The 27450-nt window shown below is 46.9% G+C and overlaps 1 protein-coding gene across 7 annotated transcripts in view; it reads right to left on the reverse strand.

Annotated features, from left to right (window-relative positions):
- ARHGEF11 (Rho guanine nucleotide exchange factor 11) overlaps positions 1-27450 on the reverse strand; it is a 110004-nt gene that overhangs the window by 20259 nt on the left and 62295 nt on the right. For 5 of the 7 annotated variants that reach the window (XM_068541055.1, XM_068541053.1, XM_068541054.1 and 2 more), the window contains exons 2-18: positions 27113-27201; positions 26023-26121; positions 22475-22524; positions 22078-22135; positions 21326-21504; positions 20408-20479; positions 14922-15041; positions 13197-13242; positions 12509-12585; positions 10877-11014; positions 7900-7974; positions 7594-7695; positions 6400-6498; positions 4802-4844; positions 3603-3699; positions 3319-3441; positions 724-747 (exon numbers count right to left, since the gene is read on the reverse strand). In XM_068541055.1, the coding sequence (XP_068397156.1) occupies positions 724-747; positions 3319-3441; positions 3603-3699; positions 4802-4844; positions 6400-6498; positions 7594-7695; positions 7900-7974; positions 10877-11014; positions 12509-12585; positions 13197-13242; positions 14922-15041; positions 20408-20479; positions 21326-21504; positions 22078-22135; positions 22475-22524; positions 26023-26121; positions 27113-27201 (1491 nt within the window). The remainder of the gene's footprint in view (positions 1-723; positions 748-3318; positions 3442-3602; positions 3700-4801; positions 4845-6399; positions 6499-7593; positions 7696-7899; positions 7975-10876; positions 11015-12508; positions 12586-13196; positions 13243-14921; positions 15042-20407; positions 20480-21325; positions 21505-22077; positions 22136-22474; positions 22525-26022; positions 26122-27112; positions 27202-27450) is intronic. The other 2 variants (XM_068541057.1, XM_068541056.1) reach the window with 1 other exon arrangement.

A 27450-nucleotide genomic window follows, 5' to 3' on the forward strand; every position in this document is an offset into this window, starting at 1 on the left:
TGCCACCACCCATCCCAAGTACAAGGAGAAAAAGAGATGGAAATGATCTGTCAAGTAGCTTCCAACTGCCACAGATGAAACTGTCCAGAGCTCTGTGTTTAAAACTGTATTGGCCTCTCAATTCGGTAGACAGATTATCCAGTTTGTGGATTCAATGAAGCAAATGTTTCGGCCCTGGCTTTTGTCTTCTCTGAAACAGCCTTCTAACCCCATCTTCTCTCCCTTATTGAGTGCGTGTATGCTCAAGGAATGCATACTCACTTTAACACTGGCTACTGAGAAACAAAGAGACATGTATATAGGCTTCAAGGAAAAAAAAAAATGTGCCAACAGAGGAAATGTGTTGTACCCTAGCTCCCCTCTGCAGGTGCTGCTAACACAGGCTGATTCTATCACTGCTCCTTCTTTCGGTGGTGTACGAGAAAGAAGTGGGGAGGCAGACACAGGGCTACTGTGGGTGGAGAAGAGGAGGCCAGGAATGGGAGTGCTGGCAGCTTGGTGTCTTCACACTGAGGAGCAGACCCACGTCCCAGGCAGTGATCCCCGAGTATCAGGGCCTGGGCCTCGTGACCTCCTTGTGGTTACACAGACAACTGGAAACTAAACTTGGACAGACGGTGACCCTCTGAAGCTAGGGACTCCCCTATGACTGGCAGAGATGCAACGCCCAGTAGCTCAACCCCACTCCTTCCCACCTTGATTCAGCCACACAGACTCACTCACCTCCTGTCTTCCTCGTATTTGGACCTGGAACAAAAGAAAGAACCGATGACGCAGACTGCAAAGGCAGAGGCTCTTCGGCCTGTGCAAGACTGGGAGGAGGGTAAGTTCTTCCCTAGAGGAAGGGAGCGGGTGAGGAAAGGGAGGAGGATGATAGAAGGTCAGACTCAGACTCTTGGTCTCAGCTCTGGAGCCAGCTTGGGGCTCAGGAGGTGAGGGTTCTCATTCCTCCGAGGGGCTCAGTTAGCACAGAGTGATGATGATGATGGTGTCCTTCCAGCTAAAAGGAAGGGGAATGAGGCAAATACAGCTTCTCGCTTGGTATCTGTTTCAGCCTCTGAAGCTATCACGGAGGAAGAGGCTCCTCTTTGTGTCCACCTAGAACTAAATTAGAAGGGTTGGGCTGACACTGAGGCAACAGGAAAGAAGGTGAGGGCGCAGAGATAATACCTTGAGACCTGATTCAGAGGAACCTATTTAAAAGAGGTTAATGGTAACAGCCACTAATACTGCGTGCTCACCATGGGCCAGGCACTATTCTAAGCTATTTACACGTATAATATTTACACTCAAAATAATAGGTCTCATATCTCCATTTAATGAGGCTAGCGCTTCCTTCTTTTAAATAGAAGCCTTTATAAGCAGGGTGCCTGTGCTGTCAATAATAACCCCACATAACTCTGTGGTGCCCACGACCTCAGAATAGGCTCGGTCAGGTTTTGCCACCATCCCTGGCATGGTCGGGGTGATTAGTGCCATCTGACTGCTAGGGAAACTAAGGCCCGGAAAGATTCAGGGTTTGGCTGAGGGTCAGAGGGTTGTTTTCAAAGAATATGCCCTCCCTGTGGGACCTCATCTAGTTTCATCTCCAACCCGGATCTCTTGTCAAATGCCAGATTCATCTATGCAGTTGTCTACTCAAATCTCCAGTTTGATGTCTAAAGATCTCAGATTTTGACACGTCCGAGACTGAGCTCCCGGTTTTCTACCACAAAACTGTCCCTCACACAATTGTCCCTAACTCGACTGATAGCACCTTTGTCCTTTTAGTTGTTTAGATAAAGAACTGTGGAGTCTTCCTTGGTTTTCCTTTCTCTCACATCCTATACAACAATTTTTAGGAAATCCTCCTGTTGGTTCCACTGTCAAAATGTACTTGGAGCTGACCTCTCTTCACACCCTCCGTCGCCAGTTCTCTGGTAGGAGCCCTACTGCGTGCGCTCCCATAACTGATCTCCCTGTTTGGAGCCCCTCCTTGTTCTCCCACCACCCTCCACCCACCCCCGAGTCTCTCACAGCTCCAGTGGCTCCTCATTCGCTGAGAGAAAAAAACTAAAGACCTTAAAACAGTCCACAGGCTCTGCGAGGCTGCTCTTCTTGTTACCTCTCTGACTTCAGCACTGAGCTTCTCAATCTTCTCTGGCCACAGTGGTCTCCTACTGTTCCTCAAATACGTCAAGCACATTCCTACTTTGCCCTGGCTGTTCCCTCTGCCTGGGATGCTCTTCCCCCAAGATATTTCCAAGGATGACTCCCTCACTTTCTTCAGGTGCCCAAATGTAACTTTCTGGATGAGGCTCTATTTGAAATTGCAACCCACTAGCTCAGGTGCTCCTGACCCCCCTCAGCCTGCTCTATCCCCCCCTCCCCACAGCCTTATCTTCTAACATAGTATACAATTTACTTATTTGTTATATACTGCTTTCTCTTCCCACAATAACATAAGCCCCACAAGCACTGTTGTTTATTTACTAATGTATCCAGGAGCCTAGAACAGTGCTTAGCATCAGTGGGGACCCCGCAGAAATTTGCTGGATTGAAATATCACTGTTAGTAGAGACTATTGAGATCATCTAGCCCAATCTCTGTCATTTTAGATGATACCAAGGTAGATGAAATGGCTTGATCAAGGTCACACAACTACTCAGGACTTCCCTGGCGGTCCAGTGGTTAGGACTCTGCGCTTCCACTGCAGGGGGCACAGGTTTGATCCCTGGTCGGGGAACTAAGATCCCACATGCCTTGCAGCACAGCCAAAAAAAAAAAAAGAGTCACACAACTATTGAGTGGAAAGAAGTACTGGGGTGAAAAATCTACCTCTAAGCCTGCAAGTGTCCCCACAAAGTCATCCCAGGCACCTGGGACACTTTTAGAAAATAAGACCGGAAAGAGGCAACCACAGCAGCTGTGCCAGAAGTTCCTTAGTAAGTTTAGTTAGGCTAGTCCTCTGATGTGATTAGTTAAAAATAGTTCAATTTCCCATGAACCACCTGCCTCCTGAAGGAACTTTACTCCCTGGAGAATCAGAACCGTCAAGAAGAGGCTAGGGAGGGGAAGCAGAAAGCTCCCTGCATTCCTGGAGCCCGTGGTTTGTCATAATCACCAAATTACTGTCAGGAGCCCCAGGCTCTGCAACTCCCTTGAAATTCCTGCAGCCCCAGTCTGAGAAATGAAGCAGGAGGGCTGGACTCTTCCCATCTTTCAGGGGAAGACGGATCAGGCAAGCAGTGGAAGAGGGGGAGAGGTTGGGAAACAGACCCACAAAATACGTCAATCTGTGCAGCATGTTCAGGGGGCAGAAGTGGATTGGAGACTCACAGAATGTCTCCTAGGGCAGCCAGCTGCTTCTCTGCCACCTGGCGTTCGCGGAGAGGGTCCCCATCCAGGTCCAGCAGGTCGTTTTCACCATACAGGCTTCCCAGCCCCAGAGTGCGCTTTGTTCTGAGCCAGAGAGACACACAGAGAAAGAAACACATGTACATCATTGCTGGACAGAGACTGAGGCACACATACACACATCACAAGAGATGCACACACACCGCAGGGGAAGGAAAACGGGTGAGGAGGCAGCGGAGAGAGCGGGAGGGGGCGGCGCCGGGCACCTGTAGTCATGGATCTGCTCCTGGATCTCTGGCATGGCTGCCTCCTGAGCCTCACAGAGAACAGTGCGCACGTCCTCACCGCTCCGCAGGCGCAGGTCTGCGGTGGGAGCCGAGGGGAGACAGGGGAGGGATGTCAGGAGGAGGAGGTTGTATCTGCTGAGCACCTTCAAGCCTCTTAGCTCCCTGGGGCACCGGGAGGGGAAGCTGGCTTTCTGCCCTCCTGTTAACCAAGGGAAGTGGAGGCCTGGCCCTACCAGGTCATTCCTGAATTCAGGACTGGAATCCTGACATCCAAGTCCCAAGGCAAGGACAGAAACATTTTCAGGGTGTTCTACACTCCATCAAGTGGGGAAATATTAAAGTCCCTCTCTGGATGTGTCCAGACGCTGCTGCCCTCTGACATCATGTGCAAACCTCTGAGAGGCTCATTCTCCTTCCACTGACCCAGGGCTAGCTCGCAAGGCTGCAAAAGGCAAGGAAACCTAACTCCCCACCAGAAACTGGAAGGTGCCTCTCCTGTCCCTACATTCACCCTCTGCCTGTGCCCATAAGCTTTCCTATCATCTGGGCCTGTAAAGTACCTCTTTTCCAAGGCAGCTTCAAACTATTACCCCTAGAAAGCTCCTATGATTAGACTCTCAGACTGACGTCCTCTTTATACCACCTCCCAGCTCTTCTAGTCATGACTTGGGAGTGAGAAGGGAGCACAGCAACTGCTTAGTTCCCTGGCTCCTCACTCTGTGAGCTGAGGAACTTACACAAACGAAACCAAAAGAACAAAAATACTCCAGAGATCCTGACTCTGCAGGTGGGGTGGGTGGAGTGAGGCACTGGTTTCTGTATTTTTAAAGAAGAATTCCCCAAGGGATCCTGATGATCGACCAGGCTTAGGAATCCAATTTCCTCTCTGTACACATGAGCCGACTGAGGCCCAGAGAGGTCACATGGCAGGTCGGCAGGAACGACCCCGGTCTCCTAACCAAGTCTTGTCTCCCCGCGACAAGCTCCCAGGCAGGGTCTGTTCTGTTTGTGCTTGCCCATAAGCTACCGTGAGGAGTTCTGGAGGAACTGTCCCTATTTCCCCCTGAGAACAGCTGCCCAAGGCAGGGACTATGTCCCCCCGACCCACCGCCCCTTCCTGAGGGCCCAGCACAAGACGGACACCACGAGGAGACTAACCGTCCTAGGAGCCAACTTACCAATTTCAGCCTGTAACATCTCTGGGACCTTCACTCTCAGAGGCTAAAAGACAGAAGGGTGGGGGCATAAGTGGTGAGATCCACACACCCCAGGGGATGTGGGAGATACTGTGCAGAGGCAAGGAGGGCTCCAGAACACTACCTTCTCTCCCCCTTTCCCTACACTACCCTACCCTCCACTCACCTCTCTCCAACTGAATTCTAGGCTCGGGATTTGAGAAGTGGAAGTGGAATATGAGGTGGCGAGGCAAGTTGGGACTATACTCCGAGGGTGGCACCTGCACTCTTCCCACTCTTATTTCAAGGACATCAAGATGCATGGAATGGAGAGGTTCCAAAAAGTGGACTGGTACCAATTTAGCAGCATGGGAGAAATCTTTATGAGGCGATTTGATGGGCTTCCCCTCTCCTTCACTCCCAAGGGAAAACTGGCCTTATGTTACCAAGTCTTCCCGTGGGCACAGTGCCTGGCTTTTCCTTTACGACTACCTGACAGCTGGATACTGGGGTGGTTCCATAACAGCCAACAGGGAACAACTGGCAGCTCTAACCTCCTTACTCAAGACCCATCGAAGGGGGCAAAAATAAAAATCTTGAGGGAAAGCAGTTTATTCCCCAGTCTCATTAGTCCTAGCAGCTTACTGCCACATGAATACAGCCATTTTGGAATTAGTTTAGTTGATCAGCTTAGAAAGTCTAAGATGGGAACTGCCCTCTGCAGGCTGAGGTGCCGCCGCCAGCGGGATCCCTGACACATCCCTGGGAGCTATGTCCAGATGCAGAGTGCTCGTGCACCCCAGACACTCTGGGGTCCCCTCCCTCTGAACCCTGCCTTGGGGCAGTAAGAGCACGTCAGGCTGAACTTCAGAAATCTGGGCTCGCCTCTTGGCTCACTGATTTCTATCATCTGATGTCTCTGGGCCTCTGTTTCTTCACCCCAGGGATGGGCAAGGCAAGGAGAGTTGAAGGGAACCAGGGCATTGATCCAGGGGAGAGTAATTAGGACTTGGTGCAAGCTCTTTTTCTCCAAACATTTCAGAGAGAGGCAATGTAATGTGTACTCTACCTTGCTACATGTGGACAAAAGAGGTCCAGAGAGGAGATCAATCTTTAGAGTGGAGCTAGGAACAGAATCCAGGAATCCTCTTTAAGAACCTGTCTCCAGGGACTTCCCTGGTGGTCCAGTGGTAAAAAAATCCGCCTTCCAACGCAGGGGACGTGGGTTCGACCCCTGGTCGGGGAACTAAGATCCCACATGCCGCGGGGCAACTAATCCCGCGTGCCACAACTACTGAGCTCGCACGCCTCAACTAGAGAGAGAAAACCCACACGCCACAACTAGAGAGAAGCCCACGCACAGCAACAAAGAGCCCGCACGCCGCAACAAAAGATCCCGCATGCCTCAATGAAGATCCCATGTGCCGCGACTGAGACCAGACGCAGCCATAAAAATAAAATAAATATTAAAAAAAACCAAAAGAACAAAAAAACCTGTCTCCATTTGGCCTGAGTGTTTTGCTTAGTTTTTCCTCTGCCTCTGAATGGTCCAAACAATATAATAAAATTGAAAACTGTAATCCAGTCTATGACTGCCTTACCGCATTTTTCTCTAGGAAAATATTCCAGATGTCTTTTCCCAAGCTTCGGGAATCCTTGGGGTTTGTTTGCTGATAAACTTCTGCACACAAGTAGAAAAGCTGGGAGAGAGAAAATGGGTCAGAGCAGTGATTCTCAACCAGGAGTGCTTTTGCCCTCCAGGGCACAGCTAGTCATGTCTGGAGGCATTTTTGATTTATATCTGGAGAGGTGCTACTGGCGTCTACTGGGTGGAGTCCAGTGATGCAGCTAAAGAACCTGCCATGCACACGACAGCACCCCACAACAGAGAATTCCAAAGGTCAGTGGTGCTGAGGTTGAGAAACCCTGGCTTAGCATGTTTCAGAAACCTGTGGTAAGTTATCCCCACCCCTTGGCGCGCGCACACACATTCCCCCAATGCAATCTCTCCTCAACTCTGTATCCTCTCCACACTTGACATTTTGTCTTGTACTTGTTTATCTGTTGTTTGAAAGGGTTCATATTTTATTTCTCTTTGTGCTGTGCTTCGTCTTCATTCAGGAATGCTTCTGAGATACCAGCGCTTGGGAGGTACACGCAGGTGTGCACTGAACACCTGTTGAGCAAATGGATGCTGACTCTGGCTTCTAACAGTGGCAGCCCCGGAAAGGAAGAGCAGCAGTGCATGCCACGGGCAAGAAGTTTACTCTGGAGAACATGACAGCAGCCCCTCTCCTTCATCCCCCTTCCTAAGCAGCTGAGCAGAACGACAGATGCTGGTAAGGCTGCTGGCTCTGAGCACTGTCGCAGAGCACCCCGACCTCCATCCCCTCATGATGCTTCTCGTCATCACCTTCAGACTGAAGACCTTTTAGCACCTTGCCCCTCTGCCAAGCTTTCTTGTAGTAACACTGTATATTTGCAAAGGGCTGCTCTCTCAACTTCCCACTGTCGGTCTGTATCCACCTTCATTCCAAAAACCTAGAAAGACCATCTCCTCCAAGCAGACCCAGAACAACAGCTTTCTTGGCCTAGCTCTTCCTGCTCTTCCCTGTGCTATCGATGCAGTGAGCAGTGAAGAATCCCTTCCACCTAGGTTGCACCTTCTTTTCTATTCTGTCTCTGTCCTCGAGATGCCTGACCATGCCCATGGATCTGACTTATGACATCTGGAGAGCAGGGACAGAGGCCAAGCACAAGCAGGCACTCAGTCGAGACAGACACTTGCGACTTACCAGTGGACTGGGGTCCGCCTGAGAGAAGATGTACCGTAGAAAAACCCCCAGGTGAGCCGGCCGTGACTTAAGTTTCTCAAAGTCCTGGAAGATGATGTCGCTCTGGAAGGCAGAAGGACGGGCAGGGTTGGGGGGCAGAGAAGCACCGCCCGCCGCAGCTCAGCTCCATGCTCCCTGCCTGCCAGGGCTGACAAGCGCGGCCCCTCCCGCACGCGCCCTCCCAGCTGGTGCCAGTCCAACCGCTCCTAGTCCAGAACAGCAGGTACGACAGAGGATGATGAAAGGAGAAAATCAGGGAACTGTTACCTCGTTGTTGAAATAACCCGGGTCATAATCTTCCTCTGGGCCGATAATTAAAGGCTTTGGGCTTTGATCTACACCCTGGAGGAGAGAGGCGAGTTGTAGAGATGAGAGGTCAGAGGACAGGGGATCCAGCCCCCTCAGTGGAGTTTGGTTAGTGACGGCATGGTACTGGAGGGGAAAGCCACACGGGGCTGGTAAACACCGGCATCGCACTACCACCCCCCAAATCTCAGAGAACAGAAAAAATGATTTCCACTTGCAAGGAGGCAACTGCTTCTGGGTGGGGCAGGGCAGACTCAGAGCAGCCTGGTCACATGACATATGAAGATGGGAAGTGAGAGAAAGTGCTCTCTTCCTGTTTGTGAAAGATCTGAGGAGGGAGTGTCAGCCCACAAAATAAGAACCTAGAGCTTCTGCTGGACTGGTGGGCGGGGGCTTTGTTGTTCTCCTCAACAGACCCCCCCCACCCCAAAAACACGCCCTCCAAACCTAGTGTCTTCCACAGCACTCCTCTACAGTTACCGTGTGCCCTCCACCCCTGCTGGAGGAGAGCTCTGTGGTCCGTCTCTGCCTCCTTGAGCAAAAGGGAATGGAGCTTTGCCTTCTCCAACACCGTCCCCATCATTTCCCCTGCCTGCTCAAGAATCTATGGTAGATTCCCCATTTCCAGTCTAAAATCCAAGCTTCTCAGCTTGGCTTTCTCTCTTTCCCCCTTATGCCATCGATTAGGTCTGATGAGAGATTTCATACTGTATAAATGTTTTAGACGCTTCATTGGACAAGCCTTTCTCCTAAAGGTTCCTTGAGCTTTCAAAGATTTCCTACCAACTATATTTTTCACTCAATTCACTCTACCTCATTTTCAGTGATTCCCCAACAAGGGCTGTGCTGAGGAACCCATCTGGAGGAGGCACTTCTCATGCCTACTTTTTCTCAGGCCCAAGATACCCTCCTATTCCACCTTCTCAAGGAGCTTTTCCTGACGGTTCCTCCCTGACACTCCTCACTCATTTTTGTTCTCCTGGGTATTTACAGACTCTATGCTCAGAATGACTGAGTACAGAACTCGAGAGACCCAGGAGGCATCTCAGAGATCAGAGTCTAGCACTCACTTATAATGGCATGTTCGAAGCTGCAGAGTCAGGCCTGTTGTACTGGACCTGAATTCCTCAGACACATCCTGAGTATCCTCCTCTCCCCTAACAAACACCCTAGTCTCTGAATCCCTTGGGATCCAGGATCCCCAGGGGGTGTGGGATGATCACTTCTGTCTCTACTTGGCTCTCTAGTGAAACCTGAAAGCACTAGGTTTTTGCTTGTTTGGGCGGGAGGATTTATTTTTTTAAAGTCTTTACAAACATACAGTTTTTCTGATTGCAAAAGCAGAATATGTTTATCATAAGAAAATCAAACATTGCAGAATTACATAACAAAGTCTGAACTCCCTATGATTCCACCCCCCAGCTGCTGCAAGTTTCATGTATAGTACAGGTTTCCACCTTTGCTCTTACTAACATAGATTATTATTAGGAAACTGGAACTATACTATATTTGCTCTTATCACTCAAAAATAACAACTTAAATAGTTTTCAGAAGTTGAAACAAATTCAGAGAAGGAGGAAAAGGACTCCAAGACCAATTACTCTACACCTGCTCCTATTAGCCACCTAAAGGAAAACCTCCCTTAAGAACACCATGTGCACCTGACCTTGCCTGGCAGCCTGACCTTGGCCCTGTAGTACTACTAAGGGGGAGTGGTGGTGGTGGTGGTGGAGGAGTGGGAGGGGTGATCAAAGAGCATCTAGGACAGGAGGCAGCCCTGCACTGGGGCTCAGGAAAACTAAGTTCTAGCCTGATGCTGCCATTAGCAAGCTGAGTCCTTGAATGGTCCCTTAGCCTTTCTCTGCCCCAGTTTTCTCACTGAATGAAGATTCTAATGCCTATCTCCTTTTCTGGCGGTAAGAATTAAATGAGATTTGTTCCTAAAGGACCTAGCACAGCAGCTGGTACACTAGGCATTTTAATACACGTGAGATCCACTTCCCTGCCTTTCCCCCCTCCAAGATCTGAAAGTAACTAAACTCTATCCTATGGGGAGAACTAGAGCATCAAACGGTATATGATGTTGGTTTTAATATAATGGCAAATTTCCTTTAAAAATAAATTTAAGTTTTAAAAAGTGAGCTAGCTTAAAGAAAAATATTAAGTAACATTATATAGTTGCTATGAGGATATGGAAAAAAAAAATTATGGTGGTAGCAGATGAATTTTAAGAAACACTGCTTTACAAAACTCGGAGCTTTCTTGCCAGGGTCTCTAACAAGGAATGACCTAACCTCTGCCTGAACAATGACAGGCAATTCCCTGGCTCTCAAGTCAGCCCATTCCATTGTCTGATAGCTCAGATTCTTTGCAAGCTTTTTGCATGGAGCCAAAAACTGTCTTCCTGAAATCTCCCCTGGACCTAGTTCTACCCTTGAAAGCAGTGGCTTTCAAATCAGGTTTTGCAGAACCTTAGGGCTCCAGGGAAGTGCCGCTGAGGTGGGGGCTGAGGTGGGGAGATTGATTAGGAAAAGTCCCAGATAGCTAAGCATTTATTTGTTTTCTGTATTAGGGTACCAAATAATAAGATTTTGCTCAAGAAAAGGACTTTGCTAAAGAAAGAGAAGATTGAAAATTAGTATTCTGGAGAAACGCTGAACCAACCTATTTCCCATTCTATACAGACATTAAAAGAAAGACCAGCAATCTGCTCCTTGGACACCACTTCCCTACAGATGCATTCACTGACTCTTCACCCAGAAACTGAGACAGCCTTACTTCCATGTATGCATTTATACCATGTTCTTCCTTTACTATTTGTCCTCTAGTAAGTGTCTATCTCAAAACAGGGTTTAGTCTTATCGTTCAAGGCCACGTATGGGTAACCCAGTTCTGAAAACAGGGAAAGCAAAAGCGCACGGTGGCTCTGATCACTCACCTGGTCACTGCTGGGGGGAACCAGTGCATCCGAGCCCTGCCGCCTGTGGTGCTGGGCCACACGGGCCATGATCACAGGGGAGGTTCGAGGACTGTCCAGCCCAGGGTCTGACAGTACTGAGTTCCGGTTCACCAATGACTAGAGGAACAGAGAATTCTGTGAGAAGAAAACTCGTCCAGGGACTTCCCTGGTGGCTCAGTGGTTAGGAATCCGCCTGCCAATGCAGGGGACACGGGTTCGAGCCCTGGTCTGGGAAGATCCCACATGCCTCAGAGCAACTAAGCCCGTGCGCCACAACTACTGAGCCTGCACTCTAGAGCCCACGAGCCACAACTACTGAGTCCGCGTGCCTAGAGTCTGTGCTCCGCAACAAAAGAAGCCACGACAGTGTGAAGCCCACGCACCGCAAAGAAGAGTAGCCCCCGCTCGCTGCAACTAGAGAAAGCCTGCACGCAGCAACGAAGACCCAAACGCAGCCAAAAATTTAAAAAAAAACAAAAAAAACCTCATCCAGAAGACCCTCAGGGTTCTGCTCGTTGGCTAATAAATGTCCAGTACTTACTCTGTGCCTGACATTATACTAGCCCTTGGTTACGTATCACCTCATTTAATGCTCACAATAGCCCTTTGAGGTAGAAACTATTATTCCTCCCACTTCTCACACAAGGAAACTTAAGACTTGGAGAGGTTCTGGGACTTGCTGAAGGTCAAATAGTTAGTAATGTGGTATTCCCTGGATGCAACCCGGGCAGTCCCAACCCACTGCCCACTAGGCTGCATTGCTTCCAGATGTGGAGCCCGCAGGGGAATGTCAACTGTGGATTATTTAGGACCCTCCTCCCCCTTCTTGGTGTCTTTCCGACATACTGATCCTTCCACGTACATTCATCATCTTCCCATGGATAGACAGGAGCAGTAAAGAAAGAAAATTCCAACTATTATTTAAAATTAGGTTTTAAACATGTTTTCAATCCCTTATTCACATATCTAATTAAGCTGGCTAAGTAAATATTTTGCTCACACCATTATCACTTCTTCCATTCACTCTTATTTTTATATTGCAAGTTTATATTTGCAATTAATATATGCAGACGGAGAACACCTAGAAGACAACCTTTAAAGCCAAAGCCTGAAGTTCTTCTGACCACTCCAGAAAAGATAAGCTGTTCAAGTACAGAAAGATCTGTGACAAAGAAAGAGAGGCTGCCACCTCCAGTTAGGCCAGGTTCATTGTATTACTCTAAGATGGTGTTATTCGCAGCCAGGTGGCAATGCGTTTTTGGTCCAGTCACTGTTTTAGAGAATTTTCGTCTCTGCTCCCTTACACTCAAAAAAGGCTTGCTACAGTTAAAGACATGGCCTCTTTCTCCACCCGACTCTATATAACAGAGTTGACGATGATAAAATAGAAGCCAGATTTGCTGATCTTGCGTGTAGGATGCATTTGAACCCCCTTTTTTTGGAACCCAGAGCAGAATGACTAAAACCCTTGGAACTGGAACTATACCAGAGGGCCACAGATGACAGGCCAGAGGCCTTGGTGTAAGCAGTGAGCATAGAACCTTTAGGTGTTCAGAGAAGGAAAACTGAATGTATGGTTTTAAAAGGGGCTCCCCCCGCTTTGGCACTCACCTCGCCGAGGGAAGGAAAGCGCTCTGTGCCAGAGTCCAAGCCACTGTCCCCCTCCTGGGAATCCAGAGAGAGTCGGCCTGAGAAGAAAAGAGTTTACACAGTAAGGAAGGAGCTGTGGCCTGGGGGAAAGAAGGGCCTTTATTCTGGGAACCTGCCGCCCAGGGCAGGAGGGCGAAGCTGCCACCTGCCTTTCTTTCCCAGTTTCCCTTCAGCTCTCTTACACGACTCCCTGAGAACCTCTACACCTAGCTTTTACCTACCTGTACACCTGAGCCCAGGCAGTGTCACCTCCTAAAATAACCCTCCATAGCTCTACCTTGCAACGAGTGCTGCCCTTCAGCTCATCCCAACCCTCTTCTGGTTCCCATCCATTTCCTCTCATGACAGCATCTCTTGAGCTCCTAGCTGCTAGGTGCTGGTAGGCACGCTGTTGTCTGGACCACCATCGTTCTAGTATCTCCCTGGCACTTATCTATCCAGGGCTACTGGTTATACACTCATTTCTACTGAATAAGTTGTATCCAAGTTCCCTGTCACTGGTACTGCTTTCTCTCATTATTCTATTTCTCAGAGGCAGGGACTATATTTTTCCCCCGTGAATCTGCCCCAAAGGGAGGGGACAACAGAATAGATAAGAAATGTAGACTAGAGATGTGCCAGAGAAAAAAGGCGTGCTGAGGGGACTCACCTTCTGATGATCTCTGGCTGGTGTCACCATATAGTGGAAGTATGTCCTAAAAAAGAAAGGTCCGGAGGGTGGACAAATGCTGTGAACCTCTCCCCCTACTGTTTTCCTCCAATCAACCCTTCCCTCAGTCTCAGCAGATAACATCTGCTTACAGTTAGCGGCCTCTTCTTCTTCATTGCCTGAAAAATGCCCCTTTGGAAGAGGTATTGCTTCATTTGTACAGTTTGAGGAGAATGGTGACCCCTAATGGTGAAAAGGGAGCTTTACTATTAGTAAAATTCTAAAAACTTGATTTCTCACCCTGGACCTCAAAGCGTCTATTGCCTTAGTTGGGCTGGACACAGAAAGAACTTCCGAACTATCAAGGAGCATGAAAAGCTCTAGCAGATGGAAAGCTCTGCCTCTAAAGATCTTTGAAGACTGACAGGCGCTGGACTGGGGCTGACCAGCCATTTGTGGAGGGAATTATGTTGCTAGTGCTTTACTGTTTATGATGCAATCTTGTCTATATCTCATTGAGTTTTTCAACAACTCTGAGGCAGGTATAGTACTCCCATGTTATAAATGAGGAAACAGAAGCCCAGAGATTTTAAGTAACTTGCCCAAGGTACACAGCAGGTAAATTATAAAGCCAGGGTTGGCGCTCAGATCCCTAGATTCCAAGCTGAATGTTTCAGACTCAACCACTTACAGAGCACACGAGCGCAGAGGCAGCGGCAGCAGCAAACATGCACTGGCCCCGTGCTGAGGGCATCCTTTAACTCTGACAATACCACTATTAGGCAGATCCTGCCGTAGCTCCATTTCATAAATGAGGACACCAAGGCTCCCGGGGATTAAGTCGCTTGCCCAAGAGTCTCAAAGCTGGTGGGCACTACAGCTGGGAGGTGAATCCAGACGGTCTAAGTCCTGAACCTGAGCTCCTATCAACCATGTGACACTGAGAAGGCCTTCAGAAAATAAAAGTTTAAATTGGATTAGCCTGTGCTTCCCAGACTTTTTTGATCTGGATGTTCTGAAAAAGAAAGTAGATAATCCTCAAATAATTTCTATTGGCTTTGGCAAATATTATTCTTGGAGATCTTTAAGTTTTTGGAGAGTTACTTATTTACCCAAAGAATTAAGGCCTGATGGAGAGAAGTAAGACACTAATTAATACTCAAGTCCCTGACTAGAACAGATAAGGAAGTGCCTCCTCTCCGGGATTTCCCACAAAGTGTGGTTAGGACTGCTACAGATCCCTCTCAACTGACTGGGGATCCTTTATTTAGGCTGACTTTTAAAAGTGCTCGTATTTCTTTGAGAAGACCCATTACTGGAGGGAGAGGTGATGGGAAAAGCTACCAGATGAATACTGAGTAAAATTAGTGTCAGAATATACATCAGCTATGAGGAAACTACCCAGAAGGGGATGGATAGTTAGGATTAAAGCCAACAGTCTGATTTATTGCATATTTATTTCCTTCTATTGCAACTGTAAGCTGCTGGAGGGCAAGAAACAGGCTATTTCTTTTTACGGGACCCAAGTGTCAGGACAGTGCTCGGTCTCTATGGTGCTATATAAAGAACTGCTGACCTCTGTTTCTTTGGAAGACACTAAACACTCACTAGCTCAGCCCTGCGGTCCTGTATGACTCGTTAAGCCTCTGTCCTAGATTTCTCCCTCATTCTCCCCTCCGTCCACCTGCACGTGCCCTTCCTAGAGCTAAGCCTACCATCACTCACCACTAAGCCACCAGTCTCCTGCTGGATCTTCAGCTGTAACTGAGTGACTCGCCGCCGGGCGCCTTCGATCTGCTCTTCCAGCAGGCTGCCGGGGTTCCGGCTATACACCTCACAGATACGCTGGGGGGCGGGGTGGGGGGCGAGGAGGACAAGGAAGGGAAAAGGCAGAGGAGTGGTTAGTAGAGAATGGACGACTCACCAGTGGGGAGAGTAGGCAGTTATCCCAAAACAAAGAGGAGAGAAAGGAGATCTCTGCCTCCTAGGAGATACATGTTATTTCACCATCACTCAGGAGCAGAAAGAGGTATAAACAGTGAGAAAAAGAACATGAGGCAACTAGAGAAAGAAGGCATGACACAAAGGCCCATCCTAATCTGACCTGTTCTTAAGGCCTACTTGCTAAATGAGGTCTTCCTTGACTGCTGCTGAAGGGTTAGATATATAAGTGACTGGCCAGACCAGCACACACAAAAAAGTGCTAAGGAGGAAACATACACACAGTGAGAACCACAGGAGATGAGAGGAAGAAGCACCCCCGTCCCCGAGCCCTGTAGCTGGGAACCACTCTGAGACTTATCTAGCATCCTCCCAGCATACGGCAGAGCACAGCATGTGTGTTTAGAGCTTGGGCTTTGCAGTCAGGGAGGCCTGGCTCTGAATTCTGGCTTACTAGCTGTGTAGACTTGGGCAAGCTTTACTACGTCCTCATGGATCAAATGGAGATGACGGTACCTGCCTCTGGGGATGGCTGTACGTTCTGAATGAGATTATGTATGGAAAGTGCTGAGCAGAATGTCTGGGCCATAATTACTTGACTGAATACATGGCAGCTATTATTATTTTACTACCAAATGAAATGCTCAGTGAAGTTGGCGGGTTAAATAGTTAAATAAAGACGTCGGGTGCACATTTTCTCCAAGATCGTCTGGGGCCATACTTGCTGTCTCATCTTCTCCATGCCTCTCAAGCCCCCAACCCTCCTCTTAGTCTCTGCAGATAGTATCGGCTGGTAAGAACTTTCCCAACTTTACTCCATTTCAAGGCATCTGCAGCCACCCTTTCCCGCTGCCTCAGAATAGAAACTCTGTCTGAATCTTCCACAAGGTTAGTGCCTCCAGCTGCCTCGGGCTCCTCCTGGGCATCGTTCACATATCTCCAAAGTCTCCTCTTTCCAATGGCTCCTTTCCCTCATCCTACAAAAATGCTCGTTTCCTGTCTTAAAACAAAAACAAGGCACTACAACAAAACCTTTTCCATCAAGTCTGGTTATTCTTCAAGCCACCGCCTCAGTCTTTTCTCCTTCCCTTCACAGCCACATGTTTCCAAACAGGAGTCTCTATGTGGAGCCCAGACTTCTTAGCCTTCCGGTCACTCTTCAGCATACACAGCCTAGGTCCCCTCATCACCTCGCTCTTCCAAAGGCAAAATGACCCAATGGCTGAATCCAATGGTCTCTTCTTAGTCCTCATCTCTCCAGACCTCTTTAAACACCCACCTCCTCCAAATGCTATCCTCTTTTGACTTCTTAACTCGACACTGTCTTGGGTCACCTCACACCCCTCTCCCCAACCATAGCTTTACCCCTTCCTCCTCTCTTAAATCTAGGTGAGCCTTCAGCCCCGCAAACATTTACAGAGAGCTGATACACACCAGGCCCTGTGCCAGCTGTGCAGGAGGAATATGCAAATGTAGGCATGGTCCTGGCCTTTAAGGAACTTAGTCCAATAGAGGAGGACAAATAAATAATTAAAATACAAATACAACAGCAACTGGTGTGATGTTAGAGGTTGATGCGGTGTGCTACAGAAGCACAGATGTTCCGAAATTCCGCCCTCAGCTCTCTCCTCTTTTCTGCAGTGGTGCCCTAGGTGATACCGTCTAGTCCCCAATTTTAACTACCACCTGTATGCTGAGGCCACCTGAATCTCTATTTCAACCCAATCTTTTCTCCTGAGGTTCATCCTTGTTATCTCCATGTGCCTGGTCGATGATCTTTTTATCTGAACCTCCCATGGGTGCTTAAACTCAGTACATCCAAAGATTACCTTCATTCCTTTCCCCTAAACCCTGTTCCTCTCTTCTGTCTCACTCCATCAATGGTATCACCATCTATGTAGGCACACAAACCTGGGGCTATCTTTTCTTTCTTCTTCTTTACCTCCCCCTTCCAGTTGATAAGTTCTACTGATCTGACCCCTGAGATGTCTCCCATTGCCATCCCTCTTTCTGTTCTTTTTTCTTTTGGCCACGCCGAGTGGCATGAGGGATCTTAGTTCCTCGACCAGGGATTGAACCCGTGCCCCCTGCAGTGGAGGCACAGAGTCCTAACCACTGGACCGCCAGGGAATGGAGGGAATTCAATATCTCACGTTGCCATCCCTCCTTCTGTTCTTACTCCTGCTGTTCTTGTTAAATCGGTCATCATTTCTTATCTACTGCAACAGCCTCCGAGATAGTTTCCTTATGTGTCAATCCACTTAACACACTTTTCTAAAGAAAACTGATTTGAAGATATGATCACTCCCCTACTCAAATCCTTTGATCAATTCCCACTGCTTTCAGAATAAACTTCAAGCTCATCATGGTACTGAAGGCCCAAAGCACATTCCAGAGTGAAAGAGACTGAACCCTACTGGAATGTCATCTCATGAAGCCTTCTCTGATCACTGCATAATTAATTATTCCTTCTTTTGGGCTTTAATGGCATTTAAAAAATATTTTAAAAATTATTATCGACATATAATTCACATAACATAAACTTCACCATTTTAAAGTATACAATTTAGGGGACTTCCCTGGTGGTCCAGTGGTAAAGAATCCGCCTTCCAATGCAGGGGACTCGGGTTCGATCCCTGGTCGGGGAACTAAGATCCCACATGCCACGGGGCGACTAAGCCTGCGCACCACAACCAAGAGCCGAAGCACGACAACGAAAAAGATCCCGCAGGCTGCAACTAAGACCCGACGTAGCCAAAAAAATAAAGAAAATAAATAAATATTAAAAAAAAAAAAAAGTATACAGTTCAGTGGTTTTTACTGTATTCACAGAGTTGTACAAACATCTCCACTATCTAATTCCAGAACATTTCTATCAACCCAACAAGAAAGCAGTCACTCCCAATTTCCCCTTCCTCTACCTCCTGGCAACCACTAATTTACTTTCTGTTTTTATGGATTTACCTATTCTGGACTTCCACACAAATGGAATCATACAATGTGTGGCCTTTTGTGTCTGGCTTCTTTCACTTAGTCTGTTTTCAGGGTTCTTCCATGTTAAAGCATGTATCAGTACTTCATTCCTTTTTATGGCTGAATAATATCCCATTTTATGGATACAACACATTTTGTTTATCTACTCATCAGTTAATGGGAATTTGGGTTGTTTCCACTTTTTGGCCATTATGCAATTAATCAATGCTATTATGAATGTTTATATACAGGTTTTATGCTTTGAACTCTCTTGGGTATATACTTAGGTGTGGAATTGACAGATCGTACGTTTAATATTTTGAAGAACTGCCAAACTGGCTGCACTACGGTGGGAGTAGATTACTACTCCCATCAACGGTGGGAGTAGATTAGGATAGCGGATATGTAGACAAAATATAAACAAACATTTCTCCAATTTCTCCACATGCTCACCAATAACTGTTATTTTGGCTCTAGCCATCCTAGTGCGTGTGCAGTGGTATCTCCTAGCTCTGGTTAGCCTCTCCCTAGTGACTAATGATATTAAGCATCTTTTCATGTGCTTATTGGCTATTTGTATGTCTTCTTTATTGGACTGTGTATTCAAATTCTCTGCTAACTTTTAAACTGGGTTGAGTTTTAAGCGCCTATTACATATTCTGGTACTAGACCCTTATCAGATATATGTGCTGCAAATATTTTCTCCTATTCTGTGGTTGTCTTTTTACTTTCTTGATAGTGTCCTTTGATGGATAAAAGTTTTTAATTTTGATGAAGTCTAATTTATCTTTTTTGGGGGGCTGTTTATGCTTTTGGTGTCACAGCCTAGAAACTACTGCCTCATCCAAGGTCATAAAGATTTATACCTATGTTTTCTTCTAAGAGTTTTATAGTTTTTAAAAATAGTTTTAGCTCTTACATTTAAGTCTTTGATCAATTTTGAGCTAAATTTTGTTTATTGTGTGAGGTAAGAGTTCAAATTCATTCTTTGCATATAGATATCCTGTTGTCCCAGAACCATTTGTTGAAAAGACCATTCTTTCTCCACTGAACTATCTTGACACTGTCAAAAACAAACCAATTGACCATAGATGTATGGATTAATCTCTGGACTCTGAATTCTATTCTACTGATCTATAGGTCTATCTTTATACCAGTACCACACTATCTTGATTATTCTATGACTTGCATCAAAATGTAAGTATCAGCACTTATTATAGTGCAGTATAACTTTATCTTCATTCATCCATTGATATTCTACTGGATTATAAACTCCTTAAAGGAAAGATTCATCTCTCACTTATCTTTATAACCATTCTAACCTTTGTCCCTAGCACTGGCCCATGCCTCCACTGCAGCGCACACACACAGTACCTAGCACACAGCAGGAACTCAATGTTTGTTAAATAAATGAGTATATTTTCATGTCTTGGTGCCTTTGACCTATGCTGTCCATTTACCAGCATTCTCTTCTCCATCTCTTTTGCCTACTGAAGCCCTATCCTTCAAGGCCCAGCTGAAATACAATCTTCTCAGTGAAGTTTCCCTCACATTTCCCATTATTAATTAACTGCTCTCTTCTTTGTTCTCTTATTGCAAGCTCTTTGTTCCTCCCACTCTCTTACCGTAATATGAATTTTCCCCATGAGACTGTAAACATGTTGAGGGCAAGAACTGTCTAATCGTTTTAATCTCTGTATACTGTAGGAACTAAAGCAATGCTTTACATACAGTGGGAACTTAGAAATTTGTTGAATTCAAATGAAGGGGCAAGGAGCCCATTGTAAGCCATGGCTATTATAGGAATCTGGTTATTCCCGTCCAGCCAAATTAATCTTCTTCCTGTTCTCCCTGTGCATCATTCCCCAGGCCTGGAAATCTCTCTGCATCCCCTCCTCCATCAGCCTGGCCCGGCATTCACCCCCCACCTCCACCTTCCTTCCCTCTTACCCTTCCCTTCCCAGAACCTCTAAGATCAATTCCAACTGATTTGCCTCAGTTCTCATGTTCCCTCATTTTATTCTACCTGTCTCATCACTTGTTTGTATTTTCTCTACATAGTCATTCTAATCTATTACCATAAGCTCTATTACCCTATTCACTCTATGCATCAAATTCTGCTTTAAGAAATTCCACTGGCCTATGACAATTCTTTAGTAGTCCTGAAGTTTGACTTTTTAAGGTTTTACTGTGATAGGATATGGCCTGCAAATCAAGTTGTACACATTGGCAGATTGCTCTGATAAAGTATTATTTCATTAAGGCAATGGCCAGTCTACCCTCAGCAGCGACCTTACCTGTAACTCTTTTTCCTCCTGCCTCAGCATATTCCTAAGGATCTGGGTGGCATGTTTTTGAAATTCAGGATCCTAAGAATGGAAAATATGACAGCAGTGAGAGTTGGGGACCAGATCGATAGCTTTTATTCTTGTCTACCAGCTGACTCCTGGTCGAGGAAGGCTATGAGAGTAGAGCCTGGTTCGTGAGAATGTTTTGTGTAACACTCAGTATCTCACTGAAATTCAGTAAACATAAAATCTGATTTTGATTTCATTCCTAATTTCCTAGAAACCCTGGCTGTAATCACATCTGGTATCAATTGCTCTCTGAAGTCTCCCAGGACTTGCTGGTCGGTCTTCTTTCCAAGCAGAAAATCCTGTTCCCTATTCCTATCTGCCTCCTGTCCTCTTTTAACTCCTCACACAGGTTATCCTGGCCCTTGGGTTCTCTCCCTACTATTCTCATCCTTTCCTGACTCTCTCCCCTACAGACTAGGCTCCATATTTCATTCCTCCAAGCAGCCTTTTTCCCCAGGAAGCCTTTTCCCCTACTCCTTGACTTATTCCATACCCTTGTAACAATGACTGGCAACAGTCTTTACAGATGCCTCTGACCATGTCTGGAGGTGTGCACCTTCTCCCCGATGGGGAGGAGAACTCTCAAAGGGCCTCCTTAGAGTCTTGCACACACATAGGAAACACACGGCATGCTGCTATCTGATAAAATGCATATGCACTTACATGGAAAGAGGACACTAAGGCATGGAACACCCCTTTAATGCAGTTCTCATCTTGCTCTACTTTTTGATGGCCTTCATATAGCTCTTTGGCTTGTCTCTTCCTGCCAGCCTGTCATTTGATTTAACCTGCTTTCATTCCAATGGGGAGCTCTTCAAAGGGACACCAGAATGAGGAGAGGAGTAGGAGGACCATTACCTGCAGAGGTTTGGGTCCTGTGATGCGCTGTGGAGGTGGCAGAGGTGGAGGGGGTGGTGGTGGTGGGATCACAGGGGTGACTCGGGGAGCTCCTGCTGGGACTGGGTCCTGCTGGGCCCCAGAGACACCAATGGACGAGGGTGAAGAGCCCAGGAGGGTCAGTGCAACATAGGCACCAGCTGGAGGAAGGCAAAGAGAGGCTTGCTCAAGTGGTATTGTTCTCAACAGCAGACATTCAAGGTACAAAGGTGGGGGTTCTCCCTTCTCCTTCCATTAAGCTTATAGTTCTGCAGGTAAAGTTCTCCTCACTTTTAATGTCCCACCTGTTCTCTAATTTCTGTCCTTCCAACCTGCATCAACACAAGTATCCCTTCCTTCCCTTTCCTCATGCAGAGACCTCAACCAAAATCCCACCCGTACCTATCTGGGACCTGCCTGCCCAGTCCCTTGTTTCCTGGGACTGGGAGAGGGGAGTGAGTGGTATCTGAGTGAGACCTGGTCTTCGTAGAATATGATCTAAAACGTAGGGCAAAGATGGGTGGAAAAATAAAGATGTCAGATGAGAGACTAATAGTGCTTCCACTTGAAATGACAGTGGGGAACTGTGGTAGTCTACAATGATCAGGCCAAGAAGAAAGACTTCGGCTGCCTCGCACGTCTACAAAGGAAGCCTCCTGGGGCAACAGGCCTGCTTCCACCCGTGCCCCATCTGATCCCCTAACTTCTTTCATTGTCAGCTCTCCCCAACTCACATTTGATAAGCTTCACCACTTCCAGATGTGAGCTATTGGTCACCATGGTGCCGTTCACCTGTTGGGGGACAAACGACATTATTGAGTAATGGTAGTGGAAGCCCAGGGGATCCTTCCCCTAGGTCAATCGCCACTCCTTTAGGGAGCCATTTATCAATGCTCTCTAGCATAGTAAAACATTACAGAAGCTTGGTCAGAGTCAAGAGGGGCCTAGAATATGGAACCCAGCTATCTTAGCCCCCAGTCTCTGTCACATTATACTACTCACTCTCATGGTACCACCCCCCTACTCAGTGGCTGATGACAGCTGGTACGAAAACGGAAGTGTGGAGGATGGCCAAGGCCAGAAGTGACGCTGCACCCCCTCCTCTGGGGGCGGAGAGGGAAGGTCACTCACTTTGATGATCCGGTCGCCCTCTTTCACACCGGCTTTCATGGCTGCGCCTCCTGTGAGGAAGGAGAAGGCCTGGTCAGCAGAGCCCCACGACCTTTCCAGAGGTGGCTGAATCTACACCAACGACCCTGTCAGATCACCTTCCCCCTCAAATCTCTTCTCACCTCTCTGTGTTAAGTGCCTCAAATGCTGGGTGTACATCCTATTCTGCTCCAGTGACACAACTACCTTTGAGCTGGACTGGACTGTATAAGGACACATCTCTTGCTCTTTCCTCCACCTGGCTCAGAAGCCAGACTCCTCCTCTGAGAGCCAGGCCAAGGTGGCAGAGAGGCAGGGCCATGCTCTGGGGAGAGTAATGTGTGCTTTATTTGAATGTGTCTAGATGTGTTCCAAGGTCAAATAAGAGTTATTTCTATTATCCGGTGGGAAGAACGAGTTCACTGTATTAAATAATTGTTGAAGTAATAATCGTTTTTAAGAGGAATATGAGAAAAGGATTACAACAAGCGTTTTCAAACCGTGGTCCCTGAGCCCTGAGAGGTTCACAAGGATATTATGGGGGTTCCTAGCATTAAGGATGATAATGATCACTGCTTTATTTTCTGTTAAAAAATTGTTCTGGAGCTGCAGTGGTTTTGATCACCACGTACAGTCGTCCCTCGGTATCCACTGGGGATCAGTTCTAGTACCTCCCACAGATATCAAAATCTGCAGATGTTCAAGTCCCTTACTTAAAATGGAGTAGTACACACCTGCAGGTTTCGCATCTGTGGATTCAACCAACTGCAGATGGAAATTTCAATCTGCAGTTGGTTGAATCCATGGATGCAGAATTCTCAGATGCGAAACTCGCGGATATGGAAGGCCAAATGTAGTTTTAAATAAGTTAGAGTCCGAGTTTAAGTTATACCCAGGAAGCATAAGAAACACTAATGATGAGATAAGTTCATGAGGGACTCCCCTGGGGTCCAGTGGTAAAGAATCCACCTTCCAATGCAGGGGACTCGGGTTTGATCCCTGGGTGGGGAACTAAGATCCCACATGCCGCGGGGCAACTAAGCCCACGCACCACAACTACCGAGCCCATGTGCCTCAACTAGAGAGTCCACGTGCCACAACTACTGAGCCCGCATGCCTCAACTAGACAGCCCACGTGCCACAACTACTGAGCCCGCATGCCTCATCTACTGAGCCTGTGCACCACAACTACTGAGCCTGCGTGGTCTGGAGCCTGCACGTCACAACTAGAGAGAAGCCTGTGTGCCACAACGAAGAGCCTGCGAGCTGCAATGAAAGTTCCCGCGTAACGCAACTAAGACCCGACGCAGCCAAATAAATAAATAAATAAATAAATAAATAAAATATGTTCACTCAGAAAGCTTATTTTAAAAAAAAGAAAGAAAGAAGTTCACGAGAAGCATAAAAATTATGTTTCCTGTAAATCTGCCCCAAGATGATCCTTAAATCTGTAAGTTGCATTCATCTGATCAAAACAAAACTCTGACAAAGCACATCTAGATGTTTCTAGTCTGAAAAGAGAAATTACAGTGATGACTACATTCCAATTTGGCTTTTCAGTATTGGGACCCAGACTACCCTCATCTAAAGTGTGCTATTATGGAAAAGTACTTGCAAGTAGCTTGAAAACTCTCTTTTACACTGTCATCTAGAAACTAAAGGTGGAGAGGAAAGAGCTATTTTTGCCTGAATGTATGAAACACGTGAGGTGACTTCTAATAACTTAGGGATTAAAAGAAATTAAACTTTTCAGAGTAAAGGAATTAGAGCAGAAGTTCTAAACTTCAGTAAGCATGAGACTCACCAGGAGAATTTGTTAAAAAGCATATTCCTTGACCTCCCTGCTAGCAAGTGATTCAGTACTTCTGGGACTGGGCCCCGGAATGAGGATTTCAATCATCCTAAGGGCCTACGTGATTCCGATGTAGGCAGAACACAGACTACACTTTGAGAAACAGTGAATTGAGAAGCCTAAGATCTGGAAAAGGCAACAACTGCTTTGTTACTCTTGTGATTTCAATGCCAATCCAAGTGAAGTCTCTTCCTCTCTCCTGCCCGAAGTACACATACATACTCAGATTTTCCAAAACTCATATTTTACTGCAAGCCATCCTTTTGTTCTTTCCTCTCCAGGTCTGAGAGGAGGAAAAATTGGAAGAGTGCTGAACTCACACTTCACTGGAGGGGATCCCCATACTTTCTGTATCAAAGAGACCATAGAGGCAAAGTACAAGTTACTGGCAGTCCCACTTGCTCTGTCTCACCCTAGTCCAGGAAGCTTGAGAGAATATGGAAGCAAAGAATAAAAGTATCTTTTCAGAGCTCTACCCTAGGATATGAAAAACAAACCTCTCACTGACAAAAGTTAACTACCAAACATAAGGAGCTATAATTATTTATATCCTTGTTATGATCCACATACCTCATTTTGGTCATAAATTTGAAATTCTCTTTTCACCTTTCCCATTAAATAAATCCCAAATATTTCTCCCAATTATGTAAGTATATTTCCTTCCCATTTTGCACTGTACTTAGTGGGAAAATGCTGGCCTGCCCCCTACCCCTTTCCTTGTACTCTTCTTCAAGCCTATGTTGCGCCAGGTTGCCAGGCCCAATCCCATTTGCTACACTGAAGTTCACTCCTGTTACGGATACTTGCTTGTGTTAGGGATACTTGCTTCATACTCTCCCCTACTCCCATCTCCTTCCTGATCATCTGCTTCAGTCTGGGTCACTTAACAACAATGATTCTACCACCTGACATATGACAGTGCTTTGAAATATCTGAAGCTTCTTCACACATCACTGGTTACTTGATCGATTTGCTTATGATGCCCTCCCACTCTCTACTCCCTTCCCACCAAATTTCTACCCTGCCAATGTGTTTTCCATGGCCATCTTTCAAACTACTCCTGAAATCCTATTTTCTTCTAAGGAGGCTTCCTAAACTGATCAGAAGGGAAATACTTAGCTTCGAACCACCAACTACCCAAATACAAACTTACAGACACCCTTTCCTCCCACGTACTGTCCAACACACATCTTTAGGTCATTTATTACTTAGTGTTAATATATCTGCAAATACATTTAGACCAGTGTGCCTGTCTCAACTGTGAACTGCTGCAGCACAGTGACCATTCGTGCACGGAGGAAGGTCATGTGAAGGTGAGAAAGAAGAAAGCGGGTCTTCGATTTCTCCACGGCATCTTCCAACCCAGGACGAGGAGCTCCCCTGGAGGGCAATCAGGCACCTGCCTGATGACCTGAAGGCTATTCTGCCATTTTCACACTTCCAACAGGGGAAACAAGCCTGGAGTGTGATCCCTAGAAATTCTGCCTGGAAGCTTAGCATTGTGGAGACTTCCCCAGATGCCCCTGGGGAACCAGTTCTAGAATGAATCATTCATGCCCCAGGATGCCCAGGTCTCCAGAGAAAGCACATGCAAGTTCTCCAAGGCCTATGGCACTGTCACACACATGGTGGCTTTGTAAGAACTGTACACTGCAGGTAGCAGGGACCCAACACTCACCAGGCCGCACAGACTGCACCAGAACAATGCGATCCCCGCTGACTGTGAAGCCGAAGCCATGCTGGTCCTTTTGGATGATGACACAGCGTTGAACGAGACCTGGTGAGAGGCAAGGAGGAGAAAGAAGGGAGTTTGGTAGGAACCATCATCAGAAAGTTAGTGCACACAAGCCAAGACCAACCCAGGGAAGTCCCAGTGTGTTTCTTCCTCCAGAAAGCCTTTCCAGATTCCCCAGACTTTTCCTGCCCACACACACTATTGCAATGCCTGCCTTCCTCAGTGATCGACAAAACCCTGTCACCTACTCTGTATTCTATACAAGAAATTCCTTTCTCTGAGGTGCTGAGATGTTTGTCTCTCTTATGCATGTCTGTCTTTTTAGGCCTGTTTGGGTGAGACTGGTCGAAGAAGGGGCATGGCCAACTCCAGCCTGAAGACTAGTGTTATAGAGAAGCAGCCCTGGGATTGAAGCCTAAGTGAGACTGGAAGTTTTCCATCAAATTATGTCCAATGAATACAGCAGGTGGGACACCAGTGTTTGTTGATTCTGCAGAGCTGGATAACTCACGTGGGGTGACTGAGGGCTGGCCCCTTGTCAAAATCCAGGGAAGGATAAATGATAAGAGAAAACCCCGTTTGTCACACGTACAACCATATGCAGACCATAGGAAAAAAGAAAGAGAGACTATAACTCTTAACTGACTCCATCCCTGTGGGCGTGTACTAGACATTGTGCACGTGTGCAGGTATGTGTGACTGCTGCCTGTGATGGAGAAAGCATGAATTCTAGAGTTAAAACTCAACAGGTTTCAGGTCCTGGTTGTGTCTCCCACAAGCCTGTACACTTGGCAAATTTTTTAACCACTCTGTGTCTCAGCTTCCTCATCCATAAAATAGGTATGATAAAATCTACTTTCTACAATTGATAAAAGGACTGAATAAGGTAATTTGTATAAAACATATAACACAATACCTAGCACACATTATGAGCTCAATATAAAGGCTAAGTTGTTTTACATCTGGGGTATACAGATCTGTCTGTATGGGTAAACGCCTCTGTGTCTACGTGTTAATGCCCCGAGAAGGTTACCTGTTGTCTCAGAGGTGTCGGAGGGTTGGCGGTGGTGGGAAGGGGACTTGCGTTCAGGTGCTGAATCTCCCAAAGACAGGCTACTTAACCTGGAGAAGGAGTAAGAAAAGCACAACAATGAATTGGGCAGGGAGGGGCCAGCCTTGTAGCAGAAGGAAGCTCTGTCAAAGGGGCCCTGAGTCTTGGGTAACAAGAGACCGACCCTCTCACCCTGTAACCCGCTCAATCTGGTGGGAGATCAGCCACATCTACACCACTGGCAACATCACCTATCTGGAATCCTAGGTTGGCAAGGCAAGCATGATCTCTTTAATGCCCAGCAAGGCGTGAAGGGAAAT

This window comes from Eschrichtius robustus, chromosome 3 (assembly GCF_028021215.1).
Source record: "Eschrichtius robustus isolate mEscRob2 chromosome 3, mEscRob2.pri, whole genome shotgun sequence".
In the NCBI taxonomy this organism is placed as follows: Eukaryota; Metazoa; Chordata; class Mammalia; order Artiodactyla; family Eschrichtiidae; genus Eschrichtius; species Eschrichtius robustus.